The sequence below is a fragment of the Manis javanica genome, chromosome 16, assembly GCF_040802235.1.
Source record: "Manis javanica isolate MJ-LG chromosome 16, MJ_LKY, whole genome shotgun sequence".
Taxonomy (NCBI): Eukaryota; Metazoa; Chordata; class Mammalia; order Pholidota; family Manidae; genus Manis; species Manis javanica.
Window position 1 is genome coordinate 59,777,695 of NC_133171.1, and position 24,424 is coordinate 59,802,118.

A 24,424-nucleotide genomic window follows, 5' to 3' on the forward strand; every position below is an offset into this window, starting at 1 on the left:
GAGAAAGGGGAACCCTCCTACACTGCAAGTGAGAATGTAAACTAGTTCAACCATTGTGGAAAAAAATATGAAGGTTCCTCAAAAAACTAAAAATAGAAATACCATTTGACCCAGGAATTCCACTCCTAGGAATTTACCCAAAGAATACAAGTTCTCAGATTCAAAATGACACATGCACCCCTATGTTTATCGCAGCACTGTTTACAATGGCCAAGAAATGGAAGCAACCTAAGTGTCCATCAGTAGATGAATGGATAAAGAAGATGTGGTACATATACACAATGGAATACTATTCAGCCATAAGAAAGAAACAAATCCTACCATTTGCAACAACATGGATGGAGCTAGAGGGTATTATGCTCAGTGAAATAAGCCAGGCGGAGAAGGACAAGTACCAAATGATTTCCCTCATTTGTGGAGTATAACAATGAAGCATAACTGAAGGAACAAAACAGCAGCAAACTCACAGACTCCAAGAAGGGACTAATGATTACCAAAGAGGAGGGGTGGGGGAGAGCCGGTGGGGAGGGAGGGAGAAGGGGATTGAGGGGTATTGTGATTGGCACACATGGTGTGGCAGGGGGGATCATGGGGAAGACAGTGTAGCATAGAGAAGGCAAATAGTGACTCTGTGGTATCTTACTATACTGATGGGCAGTGACTGCAATGGGGTCTGGGGGGCTTGATAATATGATAATATGAGTGAATGTAATAACCACATTGTTTTTTCATGTGAAACCTTCATAAGAGTGTATATCAATAATACCTTTAAAAAACTGTATAAAAGATAAGTTCTCAAGCCGTCAGGTTACCTGGGGTGGTGGCACTAGAATGGAGATACTTTGTGGGAAAAGTACTTCTTGTCCTCGACCTCTGGGACAGGACCAGCTCCTCCTCCACTTGCCTTGGAGCAGCACCCAGATGCCAGCCTTGTGCAGAAAGCCCCCAGAGTCTCTTTTTAGTCATTTGGATTTCTCTTTATTGAGGTATTTAAAATATGTGAACACTTCTTCTGAGCTTTTTAGATACTCAAAGATTCTATTTAATGAAGCTGATTAACAAAACATGATTCTAAAAGCCTTGTTTCAGACCAAGAGCATATTAAACAATAATGTATGAAAAGAAAAATGGGTAAACACATAACCTGATACTAGCATGGAATACTATCCAGAAACAAATTATTGATACATCCAACAACTTGGATGAATCTCAAAAGCATTAACTGCTCTTAAAAGGTTGTATGGTATATTTTATTTATGTGATATTTTCTAAAAGACAATAGTATAGTGACAGAGAAAAAACACAATAGCAAGGGGTTTGTGGGGGAGAAGGGAGGATGTGACTACAAAGGGACAGCATGAGGGAGTTTTGGGGGGCAATAAAACTGTTCTATATCTTGATCAGGGTAGTAATTAGATGAATTTTTACAAGATAAAATTCATAGACCTGCACACTAAAAAGAAAGGTCCATTTTATTGCATGTTAATTTTCTAAACAAAATTTTAAATTTGAAAATCTTTTTATGTTAAAAAGAAATCTAGCCCCTCAACAACATAGAGGAGGCCCTGAGAGGAGGCACTAAAGAACTAGTTACCCTGGAAGCACACCACCTTCCTCCACCCTGACCCCATACCTGACCATGGGATTCCTCCCAGGCACTCTCTGCTTCTCACTCTCCCTTCCATTCTCCTGCTGGGCCACTCACACATCTCCCCCTTTAGACTCATTCCAAAGGAGCCAAGGAACTCATTCTGCTGTTACTCCTACATCCTGAGTGCCTGAAACCTAGGTATGAGGCAGGTGCCCATTGACAGAGGGAAAGAATGCTCTTGCACCAGCCTTAATTCATCCTGGTACATAGCACAGCCTTGTATATATTTAGCCTCCAGCAGCACTGGACACGCCACAGCTGGAAGGCATCACTGGCCCCTCTCACAGCCCAAGCCTGGTTATAAGCTCACCCCTCCTGGAAAGCTAATGCTCCAGCTGTGCTGTAGTTTGAAATTGGAAAATATAAAAATTAAAATACGATGAGTTTTATTGCTGTCATTTTAACTTCTACAGTATGTTTTTACTATAAAAATAACATCTGTTCAATGGTTTTAAAAAACTCAAATAGTGCGGGGGGTGGGGGTGGGAAAAAAGGTAGATTCAGTCCTACTTCCCAGAAGCCATAATCGTTACTAGTTCATTTTCTATCTAGAAGCATTTATGTAAGCGCGAGTGTCCGTAGGCATGTAACAGGCCTGAATGAAGTGACGTAGAGCTCTTGGGACTCAGGTAATGCCCTGTTTTTTTATGGACTCACTCACATCAAAGCTGGCTTCAGCCCTGACCATCACTGACTGACAGTTTTCAGACTGTCCTGGGCTATGAAGGACACCTAGGCTCATTCAGTCCTGGGGAACAGGAGAGTCTGCTCCTCTGGCCAATGGTCAGCACTGCCTTGCTCCTTACCAGGCCTATGGAGGCCATTAGAAGTCAGGCCACTCAGCTAACCTGGGCAGCTCCTAATTATGCCAGCATGCCATCCACAAAGCCAGAAGGCAGGGCGGGGGGGAAACTTGTGGAATAATTTGCTATTTGAGAAGTGAGAGGAAAAGAAGAAAACGGGGAGAGAGGGGGAGAACATCGATGTAGCTGTGCTCCTAGGAAAAGTCAGAAAGGTACAGCACATCCTCAAAGCTGGTTTTGGTTTCAAACAGTTCTTTAATTTGCAATTAAACTGGGGACGCACCGAACATTTTCAGTGCTTCTAGATAGTCTTGATTTTCTGGGAGCATTTGCTGAGGCTCTGAAAATGCCCTGTGCAGGGCACCTCAGCCCAGTCCTCAGGAGCCTGGCAGACAGTCTGAGATGAGAGGCTACTTTCAAAGAGGCCCAGATCTCCTCAGGCCCTGGAGAAACAACCCTCTCTTCCCTCTGGGTCCCCAGAGGTTCAAAAGTCAACCAAGGGCTGAGCTACCACCTCCATACCCTCCCATCTCAGACCAAACATCCAGCACCTTCCAAAACCAAGACCTACTTAGGGGTAGGTTTACTTTAGAGCCCCACTCAGCCTGATTCGTCCCTTTCCTTGAAAAACACACAAAAAAGCAAAACTCTTCTAGGGTCAGGGAACCCACAGTTTCAAGGAATAAAGTCCTGGCTTATGCAGAGGAGGAAGAGGAGAAAAATACCTTCATTCTTCTTTAATTTTCAATAGATTGTTGTTAGAATAAATTCATAATAAATTGTTCTGCTACATAATATATTTAAAATTTTATTGTTTCATCAAATATAATGCTTATTGGGAAAGTTATTGTGGGTAAATCAATTAATAATCATTCATGAAATGTTTCTTGGATAAAGAAGCCCAGGAGGGCATAGTGTGGGAGAGTTTCTTTAAGGAATAGACAGGATCCTTCTGAGAAATTTCAGTCCAATTTAGACAACAAAATGCTTATACTATCTGGGAAACTATTTGAGGATAACTCAGGCCAATAGGTATTTATGGAGCATCTACTAATAAAAGCTAATATTTACTGACAGCTTTCCAGGAGCCCGACACTGTACTAGCTCCGGGGGTACTGCAACCAGCCAGAGATGCATCCTACATTACAGAGCTCAGAAGGACAGACATGAAACATATGGGAATGAGGTGGTGAGTTTTACAAAAGGGGGCATACAGGCTGCCTTAGGATGTAGAGCCAGAGGACTAAACACAGGATGGAGGATCAGGGAAAGCTTTCCTTAGAAACTGACACTTAAAATAAGACTTGAAAGTGACTAACTAAAATACAGAAACACCAGAACTGGTGGGGCAGGAGCTGAGTTTATTGCTTAATGGGCAAGGGAGAGCCATGTCCCAAAAGAAATGAATTCAATGGGTCTCCCTAAGCAGAAATTGAAAGCACTAGATATAGGTCCCAAAGGAGGAAGCCCACCAGTAAGGCAGGAGTTGAGTGCCCATCTCTAGCTCACAGAGGGGGTTGTACCCTCTACTTTGTAGCTAGTCATCTTCGGGTCTCAAAAGAGCAGGTGTTCTCAAAGAGATTGAAGACAGGTTCTATGATGTCTTGGTGAATTCAGGGCAAAAGAGGGCAAAACTATATATGCTTGCTCTAAGGCTAGATAGACTTTTTCCTTACAAAGACTAAATAGGAGTAAGGCAGGCAGAGGAAGAAGGCAGGCTGATGGGGAGATCAGAGCTGTGAGAGAGCTGAACAAGTTCAAGGAATTAAGAGAAACTCCAGATGCAGAAGCCTAGAGGCCGAAAGGAGAGTGGGGCTTAGAAGAATCTGGTAAGGTGGGCTGGATTGAGAAGAGTCTGGTGGACCACATACTATGAACTGAATTGTGCCCCCACCAAAATTCATATGCTGAAGACTAAATTTCAATGTGACTAGATTTGGAGATACGGTCTTCAGAAGGTCATTAATGTTAAATGCAGTCCTAAGAATGGAGCCCTAATCTGATAGGATTGGTGTCTTTATAAAAGAAGGAGGAGATATAAGAGCTTTCTCTCCAAGTGCACACCAAGAAGAGGCCCTATGAGCACCAGGGAGGATAGCAAGCACCACAACTCAAGTAAAGAGGACTCAGCATTAAGCCTACCTTACCGGCACCTTGACCTTGGACTTAGAGTCTCCAGAGTTGTGAGAAATACATTTCTGTTGTTTAAGCCATCCAATCTGTGGTATCTTGTTACGGCAGCCTGAGCAGACTACTACAACATATTAAGAATTTTGAACATATTCCTAAAAGCTCAGTGGGTTTTAAGCTGGGGATAGACACGCTCACACCTCTGTCTGTGAAGGCTCACTCTGGCTGCAAAGTAAAGAAGGGATCTGAGCGGGGCAAGACCAGAAGCAGAGAGATATGGTAGGAGGTGAGCATAGGTGTCCGGGCTGGAGATGATGGAGGAAGTGAGGAGAAGTGGACAGGCCGAGAGACCTTTATAAGGTAAAATCAACAGGACTTGGTGATTAATAGAATGGGAGGAAGACTGGGAGAACTCCAAAGGCCCCCAAAGTAACAGGAAAGAGCACAGGGCTGAAGCTCAGATTGAGGTTCTAATCCCAGATTTGCCACCAGTAAATTACCAGATGGTTTTGGCCAAGTCCCATCACTTACAGAGAGAGGTGGGGCTGGTGATCTCACAATTCCATCCAATTCAGTCATCCTATTATTATTCTCTAAAGTAAATACATTGACAAGGACACATTAAAACAATAGTGTCACCTCCCCAAGGCTAGCTTAGGGACCCTTCCTCCACGCTTTACTTAACTATTGGTCACCTTATATTTAAGGATATATCAGAATGCTCCGCTTACTCATTGTCACCCTTAAAAGACGTAGGGCTCCTTGAGAACAAGAGCTGGCACCCTGTACATGGAACTAGGTCAGATATATGGCAATTAGTTCACTGTTTTTATTAAATTGACTTTTTTAAAGTATGGAGAGGACAGACACATGGCTCTTCTAGGAAGGTGTTTTAGTGTGAAGTGCTGTGTGTTTTCTGTACACAGGGCACTGTGGTGAATGACTGGGTCAAAGAAAAAACAAGAAAGCCAATCATGGACTTATGTCAAGTTGCTGAGACAGATGTTAAACACTTGAGTACAAAACCAACCGTTTATTTCCAGTTTTGCTACAAGGAAAAGTACTGGGGACTGTGAGTGTCTGACAGGAAGACCTAACCAGGGGGTAGATGAAGGTTTTTTGAAAGAATGACCTTTACGATATTAAGGATGAATTGATTTACTGGCAGAATGAGGGAGGGAAGAGAGAAAGCGGGCGGGGGTGGGGAGGGAAAAGGCAGAGGGAGACATTTGGAGGTAGAAGGAATAATTGGCATGCATGGAGGCCTGAGGCAGGCTGAAGCACAGCCGAGAATACTAGAAGGAAACCCACCAGCATGAAATGTTCCTTTTATTTGGGCTGGAATTACAGGTACTGTTAATTTTCTTTCGTATACCTTTTGTAGTTTACAGATTTTTCCATAACAAACACATATCATTTTACTCATCAGAAGCGGGGAAAACAGCATCGTTAGTTTAAACAAAGTAATAAAGGATGTGTGGTGAATGGGTGTCACGGAGGAGGGGGCACATTCCACTGGGATTGGTGACATAAGCAATGAGTAATTCCTACATGAAGGAGAGCATAATCACATTGGTGGGGCCGGAACAAAGCAGCAAAGCTGACTCACAAATGATACAGTCAAAGCCAGTCCACCAAGGTCTACAAAGGTGAGGCCCAGAAGTCGGGATGATGTGGGAAGTCACAGCAAGCTGCGTTCAGAAGAGAACGTCAGAGCCAGAGAACATGCTAGCAGAGGGGAGCAGGCTGGGGAGAAACCAGAGGGAAGAGATGGCCTAAGAGGTCCCCGGAGGGCTGGTACAGGAGAGTGGAGACCTGGTATGGGCAGGAGTCCCACATGAAGCAGCTGCATTTGGTCCTTCTTGTTACTTCCCAAGCACCAGGGGGTTAGGCTGCCCATGCTTTCTGCCCCCACAGCGGAAGTGGAAACTGTGGTTTCCAAAAGTCCTTCCTGATCTGCAATATCTGAGAAAGAAACTGCTAACCCAGGGACATCTCTAAAGAGATAAAGTCAGTTGGTTTGGGGGGAGGGGGTGGCAGGGCACAAGCCGGATTTGGAAAATGGAGGCCTGATGCAAGTTCTAAGATCTGCTCCCACCCACTCACAATCTTGATAAACACCCCTGCACCCTCACGGGCTACTTTCCCAGGATTTCCCTCTGAGGCTGAGAGCATTTTTAGGGCTGGGAAGTGAATTGAGGAGGCGGTGGAAATTGGATCCCCTCTCCCGTCTGAGCTGGCCCTCCTGGAACTGCCTCAGCCACTTCTGTTCTAGGTTTTCCCCTCTTCCTATGCAGTTACCTCAGATCATCATCTGATTGCTCCACATGAATGCTCCCTGGCGCTTCTTATCTGCTTCATACTCCTGTTGTGGGTGCTGCCTGCTCACTGCCAGCACAGAGATTTGAGGAGCAACTTTATCCTGGCCTTCTACCCATCCTGGAAGCTGAAAGCAGTGTCAGAGTCTGTGTCCAAGCCCTTCATTGAGCCCACAGGAAAAGAGATGCAAAATCATATTAAGACATCATGACAAATGGGTGTATCAGATGCAGGACCAGTATGAACAGCCCTGAGGGAGCTATGTCCATAGCCTGCGATTGGCCCTGTGCTGCTCTGAGGCTAGAGGAGGCAGGGGTGCCAAAACCCTAGGGCGCCAAGTCCCGGACCCTAGGAATTCCATTTGCCCTTTGGAGACATCAAGTTATTAATACAGGTAACATCAACCCAGAAGACCTGGGCTCATGTCACAGCCGAGCTCTTGCTAGCTAAGTCATTGGGGGTAGCCCACTTACTCCTGTAAGCCTCTGTTTCTTCAACTGTGAAATGGTCTCGATGGCTGATTCAGATCAAATGATGCAGTGTATATGAAAAATAGCTGATAGACTTCAAAAGCAGCTCTTCCTTCCACAGGTATCTGTTATGAGCCTATTACTGATCAAATGCTGAGGTTATAAAGATAAAAAGTAACAGGCCTGATCTCTGCCCTCAGGAAGTTCTCCCATTGCTGTTATTATTGACAATTGCTGCATAAAGGGACCACTCCTAAGAAGCAAATGGAGAGTTCTGACAGAGTATGGAAGATTACATTTTCCAAAGATGGATGCCCTTCCTCTCCCCATGCTCTTCTTGTCCAGGGTGACATGTCAGCCTCCAGGGTGGGGACATGTTCCCTCCCCTTGAATCTCGGTGGGACTATGACTGCTCTGACTAGTGGGGTTGGGGGAAAGCAATGTAGGTCATAAAAAGGTGGGGTCATAAAAATACCACTCGGGCCTGGTTCTTTCTCTCAGTAAGCCAGCCACCATGCAAGAAAAGCCCACCCTAGACCATGGAGAGAGGAACTAAGCCCCCAGCCAATAGCCAGCATCCACTGCCAGTCTTGTAAGCAAAAAATCCTGCTGACCATTTCAATCCCCGGCTTTGGAGTCTTCCAGCTGCAAACTCAGGCATCATGGAGCAGAGACGAGCCACCTGTACTGTGCTCCGTCCGGATTCCTGGCCCACATCACCTGCTCACATAACAAACAGAGAGGGTCATGCTACTGTCTTGGGGTGATCTGTCAGGCAGCACTAGATGACCAGAACTAGAGTAGCTTTAGGAGCGACATGCAAATTGAAACTGAAAGTGCCCTAGAGGAGCTAAGAGTCAGAAGGAATGGCAGTACGTGTGGAAAGTTTTAGTGGCCCTCACCTTGTGGTTTCTAACCCCGTCCAGCCATGGAATTGCTCCCTCAAAGGCCAACAACAAATTCCAAACAAACACACACCTCGACATTCTCTCCCAGCTCATCCTCCTCCACCTCTTCCCTGGACCTGCAGTTGTAACATGAGTTCAGCTACCACACTAACATGCTCTACTGGTCTCTGTTTTACTTTCTTCATTGGCTCCTTTTCTCCCGTCCACCTTCCCAGGAGGGTGTAACTGACTTACTTCCCAAAGGTTTGCTCCCCACTCCCTATGGCCCTCAAAGAGCTCATTTCTTCTTGTGGCAATGATCACCTATGTGCCGGGGTCTCTCACTCCAGTATCTATGAAAGCCCTGTTCTTCTGCTTGAACGCCTACCTTGTATCTCCAATTTCCCACTAGTCATGTGCCAGTGCTTGATCTCTTTGCCACCTCAAATTCATCACACCCAGTGGACCCACTGAATGGATGCGGTCTGGGCCTCACTCAGATCCATCCTACAAGCTGGCCCACTCATCTCCCAGCAGCCAGGCATGGCACCTGGTAACCATACACAGCTGTCACCTTTTCTGGATACCTGCCCTGGACCAAATAGGAACCAAGCCAGCCCCCTTACACACCCTTTGGACAGACCTTGGTCAGTGACTGCCTGATGTGGAGCCACCAGCTTCCTTGTGTCAACTTGGAGCAATGCCGGTACAACTTGTACTGAGAGCCTCACTGTGGGCTGGGACTGCCCCTCAGCCCACATCCCTGCTTAGCTTCCTCCTCTTTGTCATTCCTTTGCTTTTTCTCTCCTTCTCCTTGCCAGTCTATCCCCTGAACCCAGGTCCTACTCCCAGCCCTGCTCCTAAGTGACCCTGACGTAAAACACACCAAATCAGGTTTGTGCTCTTTGCCCTGTCGCTGTGAATCATGTCTCTGGGCCACTGCAGCCTGGAGCTGTCTATCACACCAGCCATTAGAGCAAACACTTTTCCTAGAGAATGCCTCTCGGACTGATTTCTGCCTCCTCATTCCCATTGTCCCCACATGATCACCTCACACCTGGATTGTGAAATCAGTCTCCTCTCCTATCTCCCTGCCGCCTTCCTGTTTTTCCTCTCTCCCCTAAGACGTCTAGCATATACATGCCAAATTAAAATTTCTTAAATGTCTCTGATGTACTGCTCTCCTACCCCAAAGTTTAGCGCTTCCCATTTCTAATGGCATTAGATAAAGATTCTTTTGTCCACTTTCCTAGACCCTCACTGAGATTTGGCTTCCACCTTATTTATTTAACCTCATTTTTCAGTATTTCTTATTTTCTATTCCAGTCATCATCTCCAGAGTTCCACAAACCACACTCCATCACACCAGCCCCACTTTCCTAAGTCCTGTCCATTAGTGAGAGGGCCTGCCAGATACTCCCACCACCCACCCTCTCCTTCTTCTCAGTTTCTAGCTGGGCACATGGCTGCCTGGAATAAATAACACATGTCCAAGGCTCCCTTGCAACTAGATATGCTTAAGTGGCTTCATTCACCCTATTTCATATAGTCAGAAATGTTGTGTGTTGTTTCTGTTAATGGCCTTGATAGAAATGGGAGTGTGTCTCTTTGCCCCTCTCTTCCCTACTGGCTGAAATGTGGAGCTTGAGCAGACATCTCAGATCATGAAGTAAAAGCCATGTTTTGAGGACAGGCAGCAACAAAGAAGACCTACTAGGCAAGCCCTAAACTGCCTATCGTGACCTAGAGAATGAACTTATATCTGCTAAGAAACTCTTCTTTTGAGTTTTTTTTTTTTTGGTCACTCACAGCTGAATCTAAGCCTAACTGACACACTATCCTTTCAAGGCTCTGCTCATGTCCTGTGAAGCGAAGAAAGGAATGGATGCACTGGTGTGCTGGCAAATGTTTCATAACTGCCTGGCAGGGTGGGGGGACTGAGACCTGATTTGCAAATTTCCAATTTGCAGGGTATAAGTATTCTCAACAAGGTCAAATGTTCCCTTCAAGCTACCAATGTTATTTCCATTGGTTCACAAAACGTTAACAATCAGCTCTTGTGAGGTGGTATGAGCTGGCTCCAGCCCACCACTGGAGAAGGGCTGGAATGGCAATGACAGTTAATGAAACTTGCTACATGCCAGGCACTGTTATAGGCATTTTGTATACATTATCTTCTTTAATCCTCTTACTCAATGCTGAGGGGTGAGGCCAATCTTCCCCAGGTCAATTAATAATTACATTAACAATAAATAATTTCCCAAACTAATCCCTTTTGGGAAAATTCCAGTACAGATGGATTTGTTTTTATATCTTTCCTACAACCTGGGAAGATATGTTGGTCATTCCTATTATGGATAATTAGAAAAAGTAGGAAATGGGGGTTAAGAAGAGAAACTGGAGTGTAGTGGATAATTTCTGGGATTTGACCATCCAGCATCCACTTTCTACTCCTCTGACAATAGTCATTGGTATTCTCTGGGGGAATTACCTGTATGGTGTCCTAATGAGCTGTCGTTAAGTGTCCTTTCTTCTCCTAGACCCTACCTAAACTGGGCTAACCAGACTCTGTCTGCTGGGGCTGGAATGATGAATGTGAATGGGAGGGATAGGCAAACCAGTTGTCACTCATTCATCTCAGCAGGGGGCAAGGTCAATACTTGATTTTTGCTATCAAATCCCCTGGAGTTGCCTTAGTTCCTATGTTCCTTGAGCCTGGTTCTCTAGCCTTCTTTTGATTCTGTGAGCTGGCCAGTATCTTTACAATACTCACCTTTTCTGTTTGTTAGCCACAGTGAGTTTCTGTGGCTTGGAACCAAAGGAATCTGAATGCTAAGGAAGAAAGGTGGAAGCTTCAGAAAAATTAAAAGAAGCAGAGGCAAAGTGCACATAGCTTTTCAAAGACATTTCTAACCCATTACCACCAGGGAAGTGGCTATGATTATGTAAGCAGAAGACAGGGCTGGACTTTTATGTGTTCTACCCTGCAGGAATTATGGGCAGAGCTGACTTTATATAACACCAAATGTTAAGCAAGATGTTTGAGCTCTACCATTGGATGCTCATCACAGGGTTGATAAAGACAACTCAAATCTTTTTACATCTAGTGTATCCAAGTTGATCTATGATTCTAGAATCACTATGAAGTGCCTGGGAGTTTTTTTGTTTCTTTGATGTTGATCATCTGGGTGGAGGACCAGAGAGAAAACACAGAGGGCTAAGTACTCTTTGTCAGCATTTTAAATTCTAGGAAGTAAAATGAATTTACAGTTATGTCATTAAAAACTGTAGGCCATGATTTCTTTAAAGAACACACATTTGAAGGGAAAATAACAAGTTAAAGAACTAAAAAGTTGGGCAGAAAAATACTTGCCTTGGCGCAAGTTTCCTACAGCTTTTTTCCTTGACTTCTCTTTTCCCCATGTGTGAACTCCTGTGATCACCTCTCAAGCCTCCCATCCCAGAGGTATACTTTTATAGCTTGTCAGAAAAATGAGTTTCTATAGAGGTGGGCTGGGGTGTGAAGGGTACACCAGAAGGGGTCTTCTCTCACTGGGTGGGGCCCCCTGCCACACTGCAGACCCCTCGTCATAAAGAAGTCCCAGCAGCTCACTTCCCACTCAGAGATGACAGCATCTGTGACCCTCAGAGCTCCTCATCATTAATACCCTTTTCTTGCCAGCAAGCACTTTTCATTGCTCATGGTGTCCCACCCAGCCCTTCTACTGCTGCCCTGCTCAATAAGGAACACTCCATAAACATCTGCAGGCCTGCTAGGTAATTTAACTACTCCCGACTTCCTCCCCTGTATACTCCTCACTGGAAACATTCTGGAAACAGACCTTCTAACTGGCTCCATGAATGGGCTTTGGTTTCAAGCTTCCTAGAACATATAATAGCTCCCATTCAGGAAGCAATTAAGGGCCAGACACTGCTCTAAGCAATTCAAAGACATTACTGCTCACCTTTAAACAGTGTGAAAGAACAGACATTGATCACCCCACTCTCCCCCATCCACTTCCACCTCATTTTAAGGTAAGAAACAGCTTTCAGTATTTAACTAACTTGACCAAGGGTTCCCAACCAGGAAGAGGCAGAGGCAGAACTCAAAACAGTTTTCTTAAGAAACTAGCTGCTACGCTACTGAAGGAACAGACAACTTCTAAATTGAGAAAATAAAGAATAATTTCCTTTTCTCTCTAACAGGAAAGAGTCCAGGAAAGGAGCAAAATAACCTAAATTTGTTTTATTCATCAGTTATTAGTTCCCCATTACACATGGCAAAGGTGAAAGAGGAGAAAACTCTATTTTATACCAGTACTAGTAAGAGCTAAGATTTGTATAGAATGGTACTTATCTTGTGCTAGGTGTGTGTTACACTCATCTGGTTCTAGTTCTCACTTATAACCCCCTATTAAACTCTCTCTCAATACTACACAACTAGCTCATACTTTAAAGTATATTCTTAATATAGGTTTAAACATTGAAAGGGCTGTATGACTTGGTTTCTAGAGCTTCCATCAACTCTAAAATGTGTGTTTCCATATTATGATAACCTGGTTTGTAAGCAATAAAGCTCGGACTTAGAATCCATATTTCCTGATACCTTTTTCTTCTTTCCTCCACCCTACCCATCATCACAGCAAGTCAAGGTGGGATAAACAGTATTTTATGCTTGTATATTTATTTCTTTCTGCCCCTACCTCACATAGGGAAGGAATGAGATGATAAATGTCAAGTTTGGAGCATTCCTTTTAGAATGGCCTTTTTCAAAATGTGGGTCAGAACCCACAGCTGAGTCATGAAATCAACCAGCATTTTTTAAATGAAATAAAATGCAACAGAAATATGGGGTATGGGTAAATACCATTTTGTGAAACTTCTTTCAATTGTATATACATATCTGTATGTATGAAGTGGATCATGCTGTAAAATGTATTTCTTACTATGCGTCACATACAAAAGCTGGAAATCACTGTTCTATATGTCAACTCTATAGAGTTCCAAAATACTATTACTATTTATGGATGTGGAACAATAAATACCTGCACATGTCTTTGCTAAAAACAAAACAAAACAAAAAACTGTAGGCCATGGAGAGTCTGCCAGGTTTTTAGTAGGGAGGCCAAGGAGTTGTATTCAGGTTTGTATGACTGCCTGGCATTCCTGCTAGTCTTGTGCCTAAACTAAATCTTTCCACTACACCCCATCCCACAGTGATCTCATCCTGCCCTGAATTCCTAGAGTGCTTGCTTTTTATATCAATGTTCCATTCATTTGATATTTATCACAGAGATTTGCTGGGTCTTCTTATGAGGATAAGTATTTGTTAAGCTCTAATATATTAGTTATTATGTTATTGTGTGTGATATAAGTATATACATATATGTGTATATGTACAGTTATATGGTTATTATGTGTTTGTCTCTTATTTTCCTTTCAGTAGGCTATAAATTTCTCTTGGCCCACATTTTATCCATATTTTTGTCTTCCTTTGCTCTTGGAAGACATTTGAGATTCAGTCTACTGATGTTCTGAGTGGGACCTAGCCTCCACCATTTCACAAGTGTATGACTTTCATCCATTTACCTTCACCACCCTCTGGTGTCCTTCAGAGCTTCTGGATGGGTTAGTCTCATGTGGCCCATGACAAAAGGAATGCTTTACTTCCCCTTTTAACCTCCCATCTTTTTTTGCAGAAGTTTGGGTCATAGATGTGATTAAAATGTTTCTCTTTTCAAGAATAGATTTCTAAAGAAGTGATTTCTAGACCTCTGAATGGGCAGTATGCAACATGATCTAAAGAGAGAGGATGGATCTTGACTGTTTTAAAAGTGTTGAAGGGAAATTAAAGCCATTTGCCTGCAATAAATGGAGCATTTTTTTCTTCTTTTGCCTGTCCATCATCTAGCCCAGTGCTGCCCAATATAACTTTATAATGATGGAAATGTGCTATAGCTGTGCTTTCCAGTATGATGGCACATGTGGTTATTGTGCACCTGGAGTGTGGCTGATGTCAATGAGGAACTGAATTTAAAGTCCTGTTTAATTAAGTTTTAAAATAGCCACATGCTACCATATTGAACAGCACAGAGCTACATTAAGAGAATCTGGGTCTATTTATTCATTCATTCATTCATTCATCATTCAACCAAAATCTACTGAGTACCTAACTTAGTCTCTCACCTGAAAGCGTTCAAAATTTGTTCGGGGAAACAAATGATCTTTTGAGATGACCTCAAGATTTTAACGTGTCTTCTGACTACTCCACGTCCTCCTAAGAAAAGTAGTTGGAGGAGGTTTCTTAGGCATGGGTCACCCTGCACTGCAGATGACCTTACTCGCTGACATCACCTGCTGGATTAGGAACCTTGCCTGAGCAAGAGGCAGCTCTCAAGGGCTGGCAGGAGAACAATGATATGCCCAGATGAGAGCATGCCCAGCAGAGCTGCCCAGCAAGGTTATTCTACCCTGGATAGTGTGTGCACAATCCATTCAGAGTTTGGCAGTGAAACACAAGGAAGAATGCAAACGTCAGAGCAGAGTGAAATCCCAAAGATACAAAGAGGTAGGGCAGTGAGCCGAATAACGTTAATTATGAGGATTGTTGAGAGGCAGGAAAACATAGAGGTGGTTGCTCTTTCTCTGGAGCCAACTTCCTGGGTGCCAGTTCCAGCTCTGCCCCTCCCCTGCTGTATAAAGCCTCTGCACTGTCTCCTCATTTGTCAAGTGGATGTTATGATGGTCCTTTTCTAGAGGATTGCCATGAAAATTAGATGAATTAGAACATGGAGTTGAACCCAAGTGCTCTAGCTCCAGCATCCAATCTCTGATCAACATGTTTTGTTGCTGGCCTTTGCAATGCGGTAGGTAGACCAGAGTTCCAGTCTAGCTCTCACTGCTTCATGATTATGTAATCTTGGGAAAGTGAGCTGCCTCATTGAACTTCTCATTTTCTTCATCTGCAAAATGAGGCTATATGTCCTAATAAATAGTAGGGTTTGTGAAGCCTTAATTAATGGATTCACATATAGCATTCAAAACAGGGCCCAGGCTGGGTGGGCTAGTGTTACTTTACACTGTGCCACAGGAACTATGCAGAACCATGCAGCAGAAACTGAGCAGGGGAAGAACAGAAGACAGAGATATTGAGCCATAGGGGGGTCTGCACAGGACGGCGGGTGGGCTCTGGAGCTGCTGCTGGTTCCTTGAAACTGCTGTAGCATCCTGAGGCATGCCAGTTCTTCAGGGGCAGATGGCTAGCTGCAGATACAGATGCATTCCAGCCCATCCCTGTCTCCTGAGGCAACCTGAGAGAGAGCCTGTTCTGTGATGAGAAAGACATTTTAATGTGGCAGATTTGATGCAGGAGTTCACAACAGGGACATTTGGATGCAGTCTCTTTAAAACAGTCCTATCAGAATATATTAAGGTAAGCCACTTTGGACAACAGCATGGCAATTTCTTATGGAGTAATTATATGTACCTAATTACACTACTCCTAGATATTTAACGAAGAAAAATAAGAACACAAAAAGTCACATATAAATGTTAATAGCAGCTTTGTTTATAATGGCCAAGAAAAACCCACGTGTCCATCAGTGATGAATGAACAAGTCAACTGCAGTGTATTTATAAATGGAGTACTATTCAGAAATCAAAAGGACAGAACTACTGATTCAATCAAGAACAGTGATGAATCATACTATATTGAGCAAAAGAGTCCAGACACAAGAGTGCCTACTACAGTTTTATTTACATTCTAAAATGGGCAAAACTACAAGAACAGAAATCAGATCGGTGGTCACTAGGGGCTGAGAGTGGAGAGATGGTATCATTGCCTTACAAAGGAGCATGAGGAACTTTCTGGGGCAATGGAAATATTCTACATCATGATGGTGGTGACTTTTACACAACTGCATGAGTTTGTCAAAACTGATCAAACTGAACTCCTAAAAAGGATGGCCTTCACTGTATGTAAGCAATACTTCAATATACCTGGCTTTAAAAACAAAGGTAATTATCACCAAGCCCAAGCAAAGCGGGGAGAAACAGGATGAGCGCAACCCACAGGGATGGGTTGAGAATATATGACTTCTATATTCCTTACTAGTTTACTTTAAATGCTCAAATTTAGTAACATGTTTCAGCCTTGTCTGATGCCATCAGAATGTCTGTATCACAATATCGTGTGCACTTCCAGGCAACCAAAAAGACCAATAGACAATGACTAGAATATATGGGGTTTGATGTTTCCGATTTATGCACACAAGAGATGGACTCATTCTGCATGAGGGAGTCAGGGATGGGGTTTTTCCACGAGGACAGAGAGGAAAAAGGAGCAGAAACAGTCATGTGTAAAGGGTCCAGTGGCTATGAGTCTGGCATGTGTGAGAAAAGCACAAAATCAGACGTGGCCCCCTATCTCAGGGCACCAGGAAAGCAATGGGGGTTGAGAGAGAAGTCTATTAAGTTGCGGGATTTCATGTTTGGGAGGCCAGGGCAGACCCCACTGGAGTTTGGAGGCCCAGAAGTTTCTAAGGCAGGCACTGACGTGGTCAGTCTGTCTTTTAACAAGAAGCTCCAGGGTGACCTAGAAGATGGACTGGAGGGAGAAGAGTACAGAAGGTTCTTTGTGACCCATCCTTGTCATCCTTGCCATTGAAATAAAAAGTGCCTTTCTGGGAGCAGATTGTTCTCAATACCAAAAGTACTAGGTAAGTAAGTCTCAGCTAGGATACAGCAGCCCTGAGGGTAGCTCAGATGCCCAGTAATTTGGGATCCCCTATTTCCCATTAATTCAAGTTCCTACAGTTAGCACCACTTGGTCTTTTGGAGGGATGCAGCAGTTACAGGAGCAACTCCTGAAGGTCGTGCTCCACGCTGGAGGAGGTGAACAGAGCCAAGGGACACAAGGATATTTTCAGCATCCCCTTGTGAGCAATCCCTTTCTGTGCGGGGTGGGATTTCCAACCTGGAGAAACAACTAAGTCATCTGGGAAGGGCGAGTATCATAAAAGGACCAGGGCCACCAGAGCTAGGATGATGGCATCATGAGGCTCAGACACTCCAGGGAATCCATGAGACCATGGAGAGAAAACATGAGGGGAAGCAGGACTACTGTCTGCCTGGCCCAGCTTCCTCTCTCATGAGCTCATGGTCAAAGTCAGGCCAGCGATTCAGTGAGCCTGTTTTTTCCCTAACTTGGTTCTGAGTCACACAGGCAGCTACCCTTCCCAGAAAACCTGCTCCAGGGCTCGCCCTCAGGCAGCTTGTCAAGCCCCAGCACTAACACACGATTCCCTTGGTGGGGCGGGAGCTGGAGGCTGGCCAGTCCCCAAGTCATGCCCCACCCCCAGAGGAAGCCTGGCTTCTCCCAACCTGCAAAGAAAAGGACTTAGAGCAGCTGCTTTGGAAGTAGCCGGCAGGCCCAGCAAAATTTTGAGTAGGAGGGAGATGCCACTGAATCATGTGGTTGCTGAGGAGGGAGAGACATCAGAGAGCCTTTAGTCTAGGCCCTTGACTTTACAAAGCAACTCATCCAGTAAATACAGGGTATCTGAAAAGGCAGGACAAAGGGGGAAATACTTTATTTGTTGCATGTTTCCTCCCACATTATGCTTTGTGTTAAATCTCAATCATATTCTCCAAGGCTCAAACGGGAGCGATCGACAGAGCAATGCAGGCTGCTTCCCACATGAACAGCTCTGGAACACTAGGGAATTAAAGAGCCCTGCATTGCTAGTCTTTTCAGGCAGTCTCAGTCGATTGAGAGGCACAGTTCTAGGCACTGAAAACAGGGTAATGTACAAAATGGATGAAGTCCTGCTTTCACGGAGTTATCATCTGGTGGGAAGGAAACTGAGGCCAAAGGGAGGAGCTACAACACTGGTGTCCTAGAAGGCCAGCATTGGTACAAGAACAGGGTGCTGAGTCCTCTTCTCAACTCACTACTGAGCAGCCTCGGTGGAAACTGGGCTGGGCAGGGCTGGGCTGGGCTGCATCCCAGGGCAGGGTATATGATGTTCTCTTGGTGACCTTGCCATGGTGCTTCAAACACCCTTGTCATCCTTTGCGTCAGGGAAAACTGCCAGGGCCTGATCCTGGCCACCCTAAAGCCCAAATGAAAGGCTTTGGGAATCATTTATTAACTTGCTGCCAAGAACTCCCAACCCACTGGCCACAGTGCCTCTGGCAAGAACTGTTCTGGCTAGAACTGTATACGTGGGCCAGAGGAAGTTGCTTAAAATCACTATCATTGGCTCAACAAGAACTAGGAAACAGAAGTCTCTGTTTCTCTGAAGAAAAGAAAAAAATGAAAAACCTGCCTGAGACAGAGAGGGAGGGCAGGGAATGAAAAGAGAAAGAGAAAATTGTATCTCCTGATGGTCTGAGCACTTGGAGGCTATTTTCTCATCCTGGACTCCTGCTTCTGCGGTGGCTCCCTGCTGCCCATATCTCCCCCATGGCAGCCTCTCTTCCCACAACCGTGATAATGGCCAGCACAGAAGAGGCTTGAAGCTTGGGCTATGTGCCTAGGAGCAGTATGTTCCTATCCTTGATCCTTGCCATAACCTCAAGGCCAATCTGCCCAGTTTTCAATTGAGGAAATATTTTTCAGGAAGTTACCATAGCTGGCCCAATACCACAGTTAATAAGTTGCAGAGTTGGTATTTAAAACCAGTTTCCTCTAACACCACTAGACTACAACATGCTCTTTTTTGCTCACACCTCCTTTCTCTCTCAAACCCATCTTAAGTCAACAAAGAGTCACCGAGCATCTATTAAATGTCAGATGCAGCTAAGAGCTTTCAGCTTTCATTCCGAGTACCCTGGCTCCTCTGTTGCTGCTTCCTTTTCCCAGAAGCACCCTTTCCAAACATCTGTCTCTCTCCCCTGCCCATTCTGCCTCCTCCCCATTACCTTTGTCCTCCTGCTGGCCTGTGGTTAGCAAGGCAGCAGACTCCAGGTGGAGCAGCAGTTGTGACTCATTCCTATGTCAGGGACTTACCCAGGCTGAGGGCCAGAGCTTTGCCATTTGTCCCCTGAACAGTTCTTCCTGAATCAATGGCAGATCACCCCAAGCCACAGTTGAGGATCCCTGACCCTCCTCTTCAAAGAGGAAATGGGGGGTTGCTCTGAAGGGACAGAGCTGTATGAATAGATGCTTCTGAGGGTGAGGGATAGATAGCTCCCTGATGAGATGGATTTAAGAATATTTAAGTCCCCATTAGGTGAAAGGCCAAGTACTGGAGACCACAGAAGAAAAGGGTGGATGTGGTCCTGTATATGCATGGAGATTATATTCCAGTGGGGAAGATCAACAACAAAAAGGAAACCAAGACATAACAGGAATCCCCATTGTGTTGAGTGTTATGGAGAACACAGAAAGAGGTTGATTGGAGGTCAAGACTACAAGTCAAAAGAGGAATGAAGTAACTTGGTAACCTTAGGGGAGATGAGGAGGAAATGAGGAGAGGTGGAATGGAAAGGGGCTAAGGACCTGTTTCTCTAGAATTAGGGCAGTAAGAACCTGTTTGCTACTCTCAGCCCCTGGCCTAAACTCATACCCTGCCCTCGGGCCTGTACCCCCCACTGACTTAATGATTCACCCTCAACCTTTCCCTAGCTTCCTGGGATGGGGGAGAGCCCTGGGTCTCTCGGGGCAGCAGAAATAGGGTTGGGGTGGGTTGAGAAGGAACAAGTGGGTTCTCTCTTTGTCCCATTCTGGTCTTGCCACAAAGAAAGGCCTGTCTGTGCCAGGAGGACGATGAGGATAACCAGGCCCAGCTGGAGGCCCGGATTCCAGATGTAGGAAGCAGTGGTGAAACAAGATCCTGACATCTCCCTTCATTTCCCCTCCCCTGCCTAATGCCCTAGAGAAATTTTCCACCATAAACAAATAATGCATTCCTGACCTTGGTGCCTCCACCCACCCCCTCCACCAAGCCGTTTTCTTCCATCACCACTATCTCCCCCACCCCCAGTTTGTCTGTGTTGAGCATGTGGGCCCATTCACACATGCAAGCAGTCATGAGTTTATGTTGATCATTGTGTAGTGTGCAAGCTGCCTTGGAATAAGGGTGGAGGCAAGTATGCAGGCTCACTGACCTTGGGTGTAAATGTAAGGATGATTGACGGCAGGTGTGAAAGGCACGTGGGGGAAAGGTGTGTGGCTTTGTTTGTAGAGGAAGAGTGTTTTATGCCCATCAGGAAATCTGTAACGCTGAAGGGTCTCCTGTTCAGACAGGCATAGTGGGTGTAAAATAAAGGCCATAATAGCCCAGAAAGCAATTGTATATACAGCAATAAAGTATCTATTTCTAGCCCAATTGTGGGGATGTCCCTTATTTGCAACCCCACACAACCTTGGTTGAGAAATACTTTAGAGGACCCTTTCTTGGTGTCTATGTAAGAATTGTCCCAGCTTTCTTTAAAATGTACTGAATTTGTATGTGGGGTTTGAAGGAGTGCTACCATGTCTCAAAAGTTTGGGATGAGCGAGCCAGTGTGTGCACTCTGTATGTGCATTTATCCATCTGCATGTTCATCTCTCATTGAACAAGAGTGTTGAGCAACTACTATACCAAGGCACAGTACTGGGTTCTACGGAGGACACACAGGTATCTGTGACACAGCTTCTAGTGGAGGAGGACACACACGTGTGACACAGCCTCTAGTGGAAGAGGTCAGGTATGTACTCACTGTGTGTGCCAGTCATGATCAGGTGTAAAGACCTGAGTCAGATGCATTTCAAATCCCTGGAGTCTGCTTTGGTCCCTTCATCCTCTTGCTGTTGGCTCTCCATGCTCCCTGACTCTAATGATACCCTTCTCATCATTCAATTCTGATGATCTTTTTTGGCGAAGTACCTTATTGCCACCCCTCCTCTTGGTTCCTTCTGCCAGGCCCATTTCAGGCCCACCTTACCTTCCACTGGAAACTCCCACTAGCCTCCTGTCCCCTGCTCAGTGTCTCTTAGCCAGGGAGGGCATACTGATCATCCCATCGGTTTCTAGCCTGAAATGCCCTCCTTTTGTATTATCCTGTGACCTACAAGCTCCACAGTCCAGAGTCAAACCCTATCTCCTGGCCTGCAGCTAAACTCTCCCTACTCTGCCCACCTCCTTCCCAGCCTTCATTTCTTCCCACTACTCCTTTACAGGAAACTTACTGATTGTTTTTCTTGTCATTCCCCAAACACATCCTGTACTTTTCCAGCTCAAGGCCTCTGTTAATTCTTTTCTCTTTCTCACAGTCATCTTCCATACCTTCCACTACAGGCCACGGGCCTACACTCAGCTCTCCGCTCTGTGTAGTGCGCCATGTGTCACTCTCAAAGCAACCTCCCCACCTTGACTTTCCTGGGTTCCCTGTGCTGTTCAAGGTCATCTCAATACCACTCTTCCAGGAAGCCTCACCTGATTGATCAGACAGATGTGAATCCTAGCACTTTTGGGAACCCCTTTAGCACTTATTCTTCAGTTTTGTTAAGAGCCTCAAGAGAGCGGGCCTGGTCAGGATTCCTCCCCATGCCGGAGAGTAAGGCCCACAAGGCTGAGGACCTGCCATATCTGGCTTGCCTCGCTCAGCAGCCTGCACAATGAAACCAACCTCAGTATTTCTCAGCAGCTCCTTTAACAGGATGCCTGGCTCGGTGAATGCTCAAAAGATGCCATATTGTGTGTCCATGAGCAACTGTCTCTAAGGCAATTATGAAAATGTGTCCATTCTGTCTTGAGATATCACCATTACCACATTTGCATCACAGTTTAAGATGTCCTTCAATACACTTTATTATTTGAGCCTCACACGGACAAATCTGGGTGGCTGCCATCCTCTTGTGTTTTGTCTTCTGCTCCAGCCTTGTATGTAACATTTCTGCACACATTTAAATGGATAGCTTTGCTGGGTTCCCTGTGCCATCTCTGTACTTTTGCTCCGTGTGTTGTGTGTGTGTCATATGCACGTTGAAGGGGAGCAGAATATGCCACCCCAAAATGTGCCACTTCGGCACATAGATATTTCAGGCTGAAAGCTATCAAGACAAAGCAGCCTCAGGAAAAGCTTTGACCTCTCACTTAACTGCCTAAAAGAATTTAGATAGGGGTCTGTACCAGCATGAGAGCTATTACCAGAGATAGTACTTAACTGCATGGTAGGACAAACATCTGATTACCTAACATCTGCTCTTCTTATCTTCCTGTGAACTGCCCTCCTCCCTTCTGAAGCTCCAGGCCCCGATCCCATTCCTTAGTTCAGGATGGCACCTAAGCCTCATTGACTGGCTGCCTCTAGTCTCACGTGGGCTCCTGTATTTATACAGTAAATTAATTTTCTCCTGTTACTTTGTCTTATGTCAATTTAGTTATTAGACCATACAAAGAACCTAGGAGGATAAAGATTAAATTTTCTGCCTCCACAATGTGGTGTGTGTGTTTGTGTGTGTTAAGGCACGTAGGGTTGTGTCTGTGTGTTCTAGTATGTTCATTTCTATCTTTGGCTTTTTCTGACTTCCCTCTTGGGATGTGTGTTTTCTAAGCATATCTGCGGGCGTGGAACTGTGGTTCCTTGACTTCCCTGGGTCAGTGGTGTAGCATGATGACCAGACTTCCTTATGTCAGCCCTTCTGCCTCCCCAGATATGGGCCGGGGGTTAAACCATCTCCTAAATTGTCTGCGGGCCCCTCTCCAGCTGCAGCAAGTCTGGACATGTTCTTGCAGCTGGGATCTCACCACCCCGACTCACGGCGCACAGGCTCACAACACTTGAGTGCGTAAGGTTGCACAGGCCAAGTCTCCACCCCCTCTCGTGGGGTCGGAATTTCCAGCTGCTCCAGCCAACTGCTTCCAGCCTCGGGTGGAGTTAAGCAGGTCCCGCCCAATTCTCAGCGTACATAATTAGGTCTGTACGGCCACGAGCCTACACTCGGCTCTCCACTCTGTGTAGTACGCCATGTGTCACTCTCGCAGCAACCTCCCCACCATGACCGTCCTGCGGGCCCCGACCCCGGCCCCCCCCACCAGCCCGGGACCCCGGCGGGGCTCCGGTCCCGAGATCTTCACCTTCGACCCTCTCCCGGAGCTCGCGGCAGTTCCTACAGCGCGCGCCAGCATCTCCCGCGTGCACCGAAAGCGCAGCCGTAGGGTCCTCTACCCACCGATGGTGAGTGTCGCCGAAGTGGGCAGCCGGGGAAGGGCGCGGGGGGGGGTGGTGAGGAAGTCCAGACTCACCTGACCTCTTCCCTGTGTTGTCTCTTGTCAGGTCCGGCGCCAGCTGCCAGTCGAGGATTCTAGCCCTGCCAAAAGGCTTCTCTTTCTCCTGCTCACCATCATCTTTTGCCAAATCCTGATGGCTGAAGAGCGTATGTCGGCACCTCTGGCCCCGGAGGACGCCCCCAGCGCCGCGGCCCCCGAGCCCACCACTGAGACCCCGGTCTTCGAGCCGCTGAATGTGACCTTGGAACCCTCGGACTACGCTCTGGACTTCAGTACCTTCCTCCAACAACACCCGGCCGCCTTCTAACTGGGACTCCCCACACCCACCAAAATAATCTGAAAAACCAAAGAAACACCAGGTGTACCTGGTACATGAGACCGTATCCCAAACTGGGACTCTCCAGGCAACTCAGACTCGACACTACAAGGAGAGGTCAGCTGATGCCTGGGATGTGGACGTGCAGCGACTACCCTGGGCCAGGACGGAGGGGGAGAAGAGCGTTATTTTTCATTGCGCGTAATTAATATTTATATGTATTTATGTCCCCCTAGGTGATGGAGGGGTGTATATAATATTTATTTTAACTTATGCAAGGGTGCGAGATGTGCCCCTTGCTGCAAATGTGGGTCTTTCAGTATTTATTGAGCTCCGTGGGACTGGTGAAGGCAGGGCGCCTGAAACTGAGCAAGCTTCGGGAGAAGGAATAGAGAGGACTGGGGTCCGGGAGGGCGCCCGGTCTGGGAGTTAAGGACGGTGGTGGATCGTAAGTTTAGGGGCTGACACTCTCCGTCCTCCAGCGTGGACGTTGGGAATAAGTTCCTTGAACTTTGATCTCTTCGAAGTTGCCCCAAAGGGGTAGTAGCTACGGGGTCAGGGGTCGGTGGGCGGGCTGTGGGGTCGCCTGGTGTGTTCTGTGAACACAAATAAATTCGATTGTCAGCAGTC

General features: G+C 45.8%; 1 protein-coding gene and 1 long non-coding RNA gene across 5 annotated transcripts; one reads left to right on the forward strand and one right to left on the reverse strand.

Annotated features, from left to right (window-relative positions):
* Positions 1-5,091: 5,091 nt before the first annotated feature.
* Positions 5,092-23,603, reverse strand: LOC118974009 (uncharacterized). Of its 4 annotated transcripts, none has more exons than XR_012126081.1 (4): positions 23,494-23,603; positions 11,034-11,092; positions 7,988-8,093; positions 5,092-7,526 (listed from the first exon to the last, which is right to left on the reverse strand). It is a non-coding gene; the product is annotated as an uncharacterized lncRNA (long non-coding RNA). The 4 variants fall into 4 exon arrangements; XR_012126079.1 differs by having other exon boundaries at positions 5,092-7,030; positions 7,377-8,093; XR_012126080.1 differs by having other exon boundaries at positions 5,093-7,515.
* IER3 (immediate early response 3) lies at positions 23,174-24,421 on the forward strand. Its single transcript, XM_037026886.2, has 2 exons — positions 23,174-23,425; positions 23,525-24,421. The coding sequence occupies exons 1-2, from the start codon at positions 23,216-23,218 to the stop codon at positions 23,783-23,785; spliced, it is 471 nt and encodes a 156-aa protein (XP_036882781.1). The 5' UTR covers positions 23,174-23,215; the 3' UTR covers positions 23,786-24,421.
* The last annotated feature ends 3 nt before the right edge of the window (positions 24,422-24,424 follow it).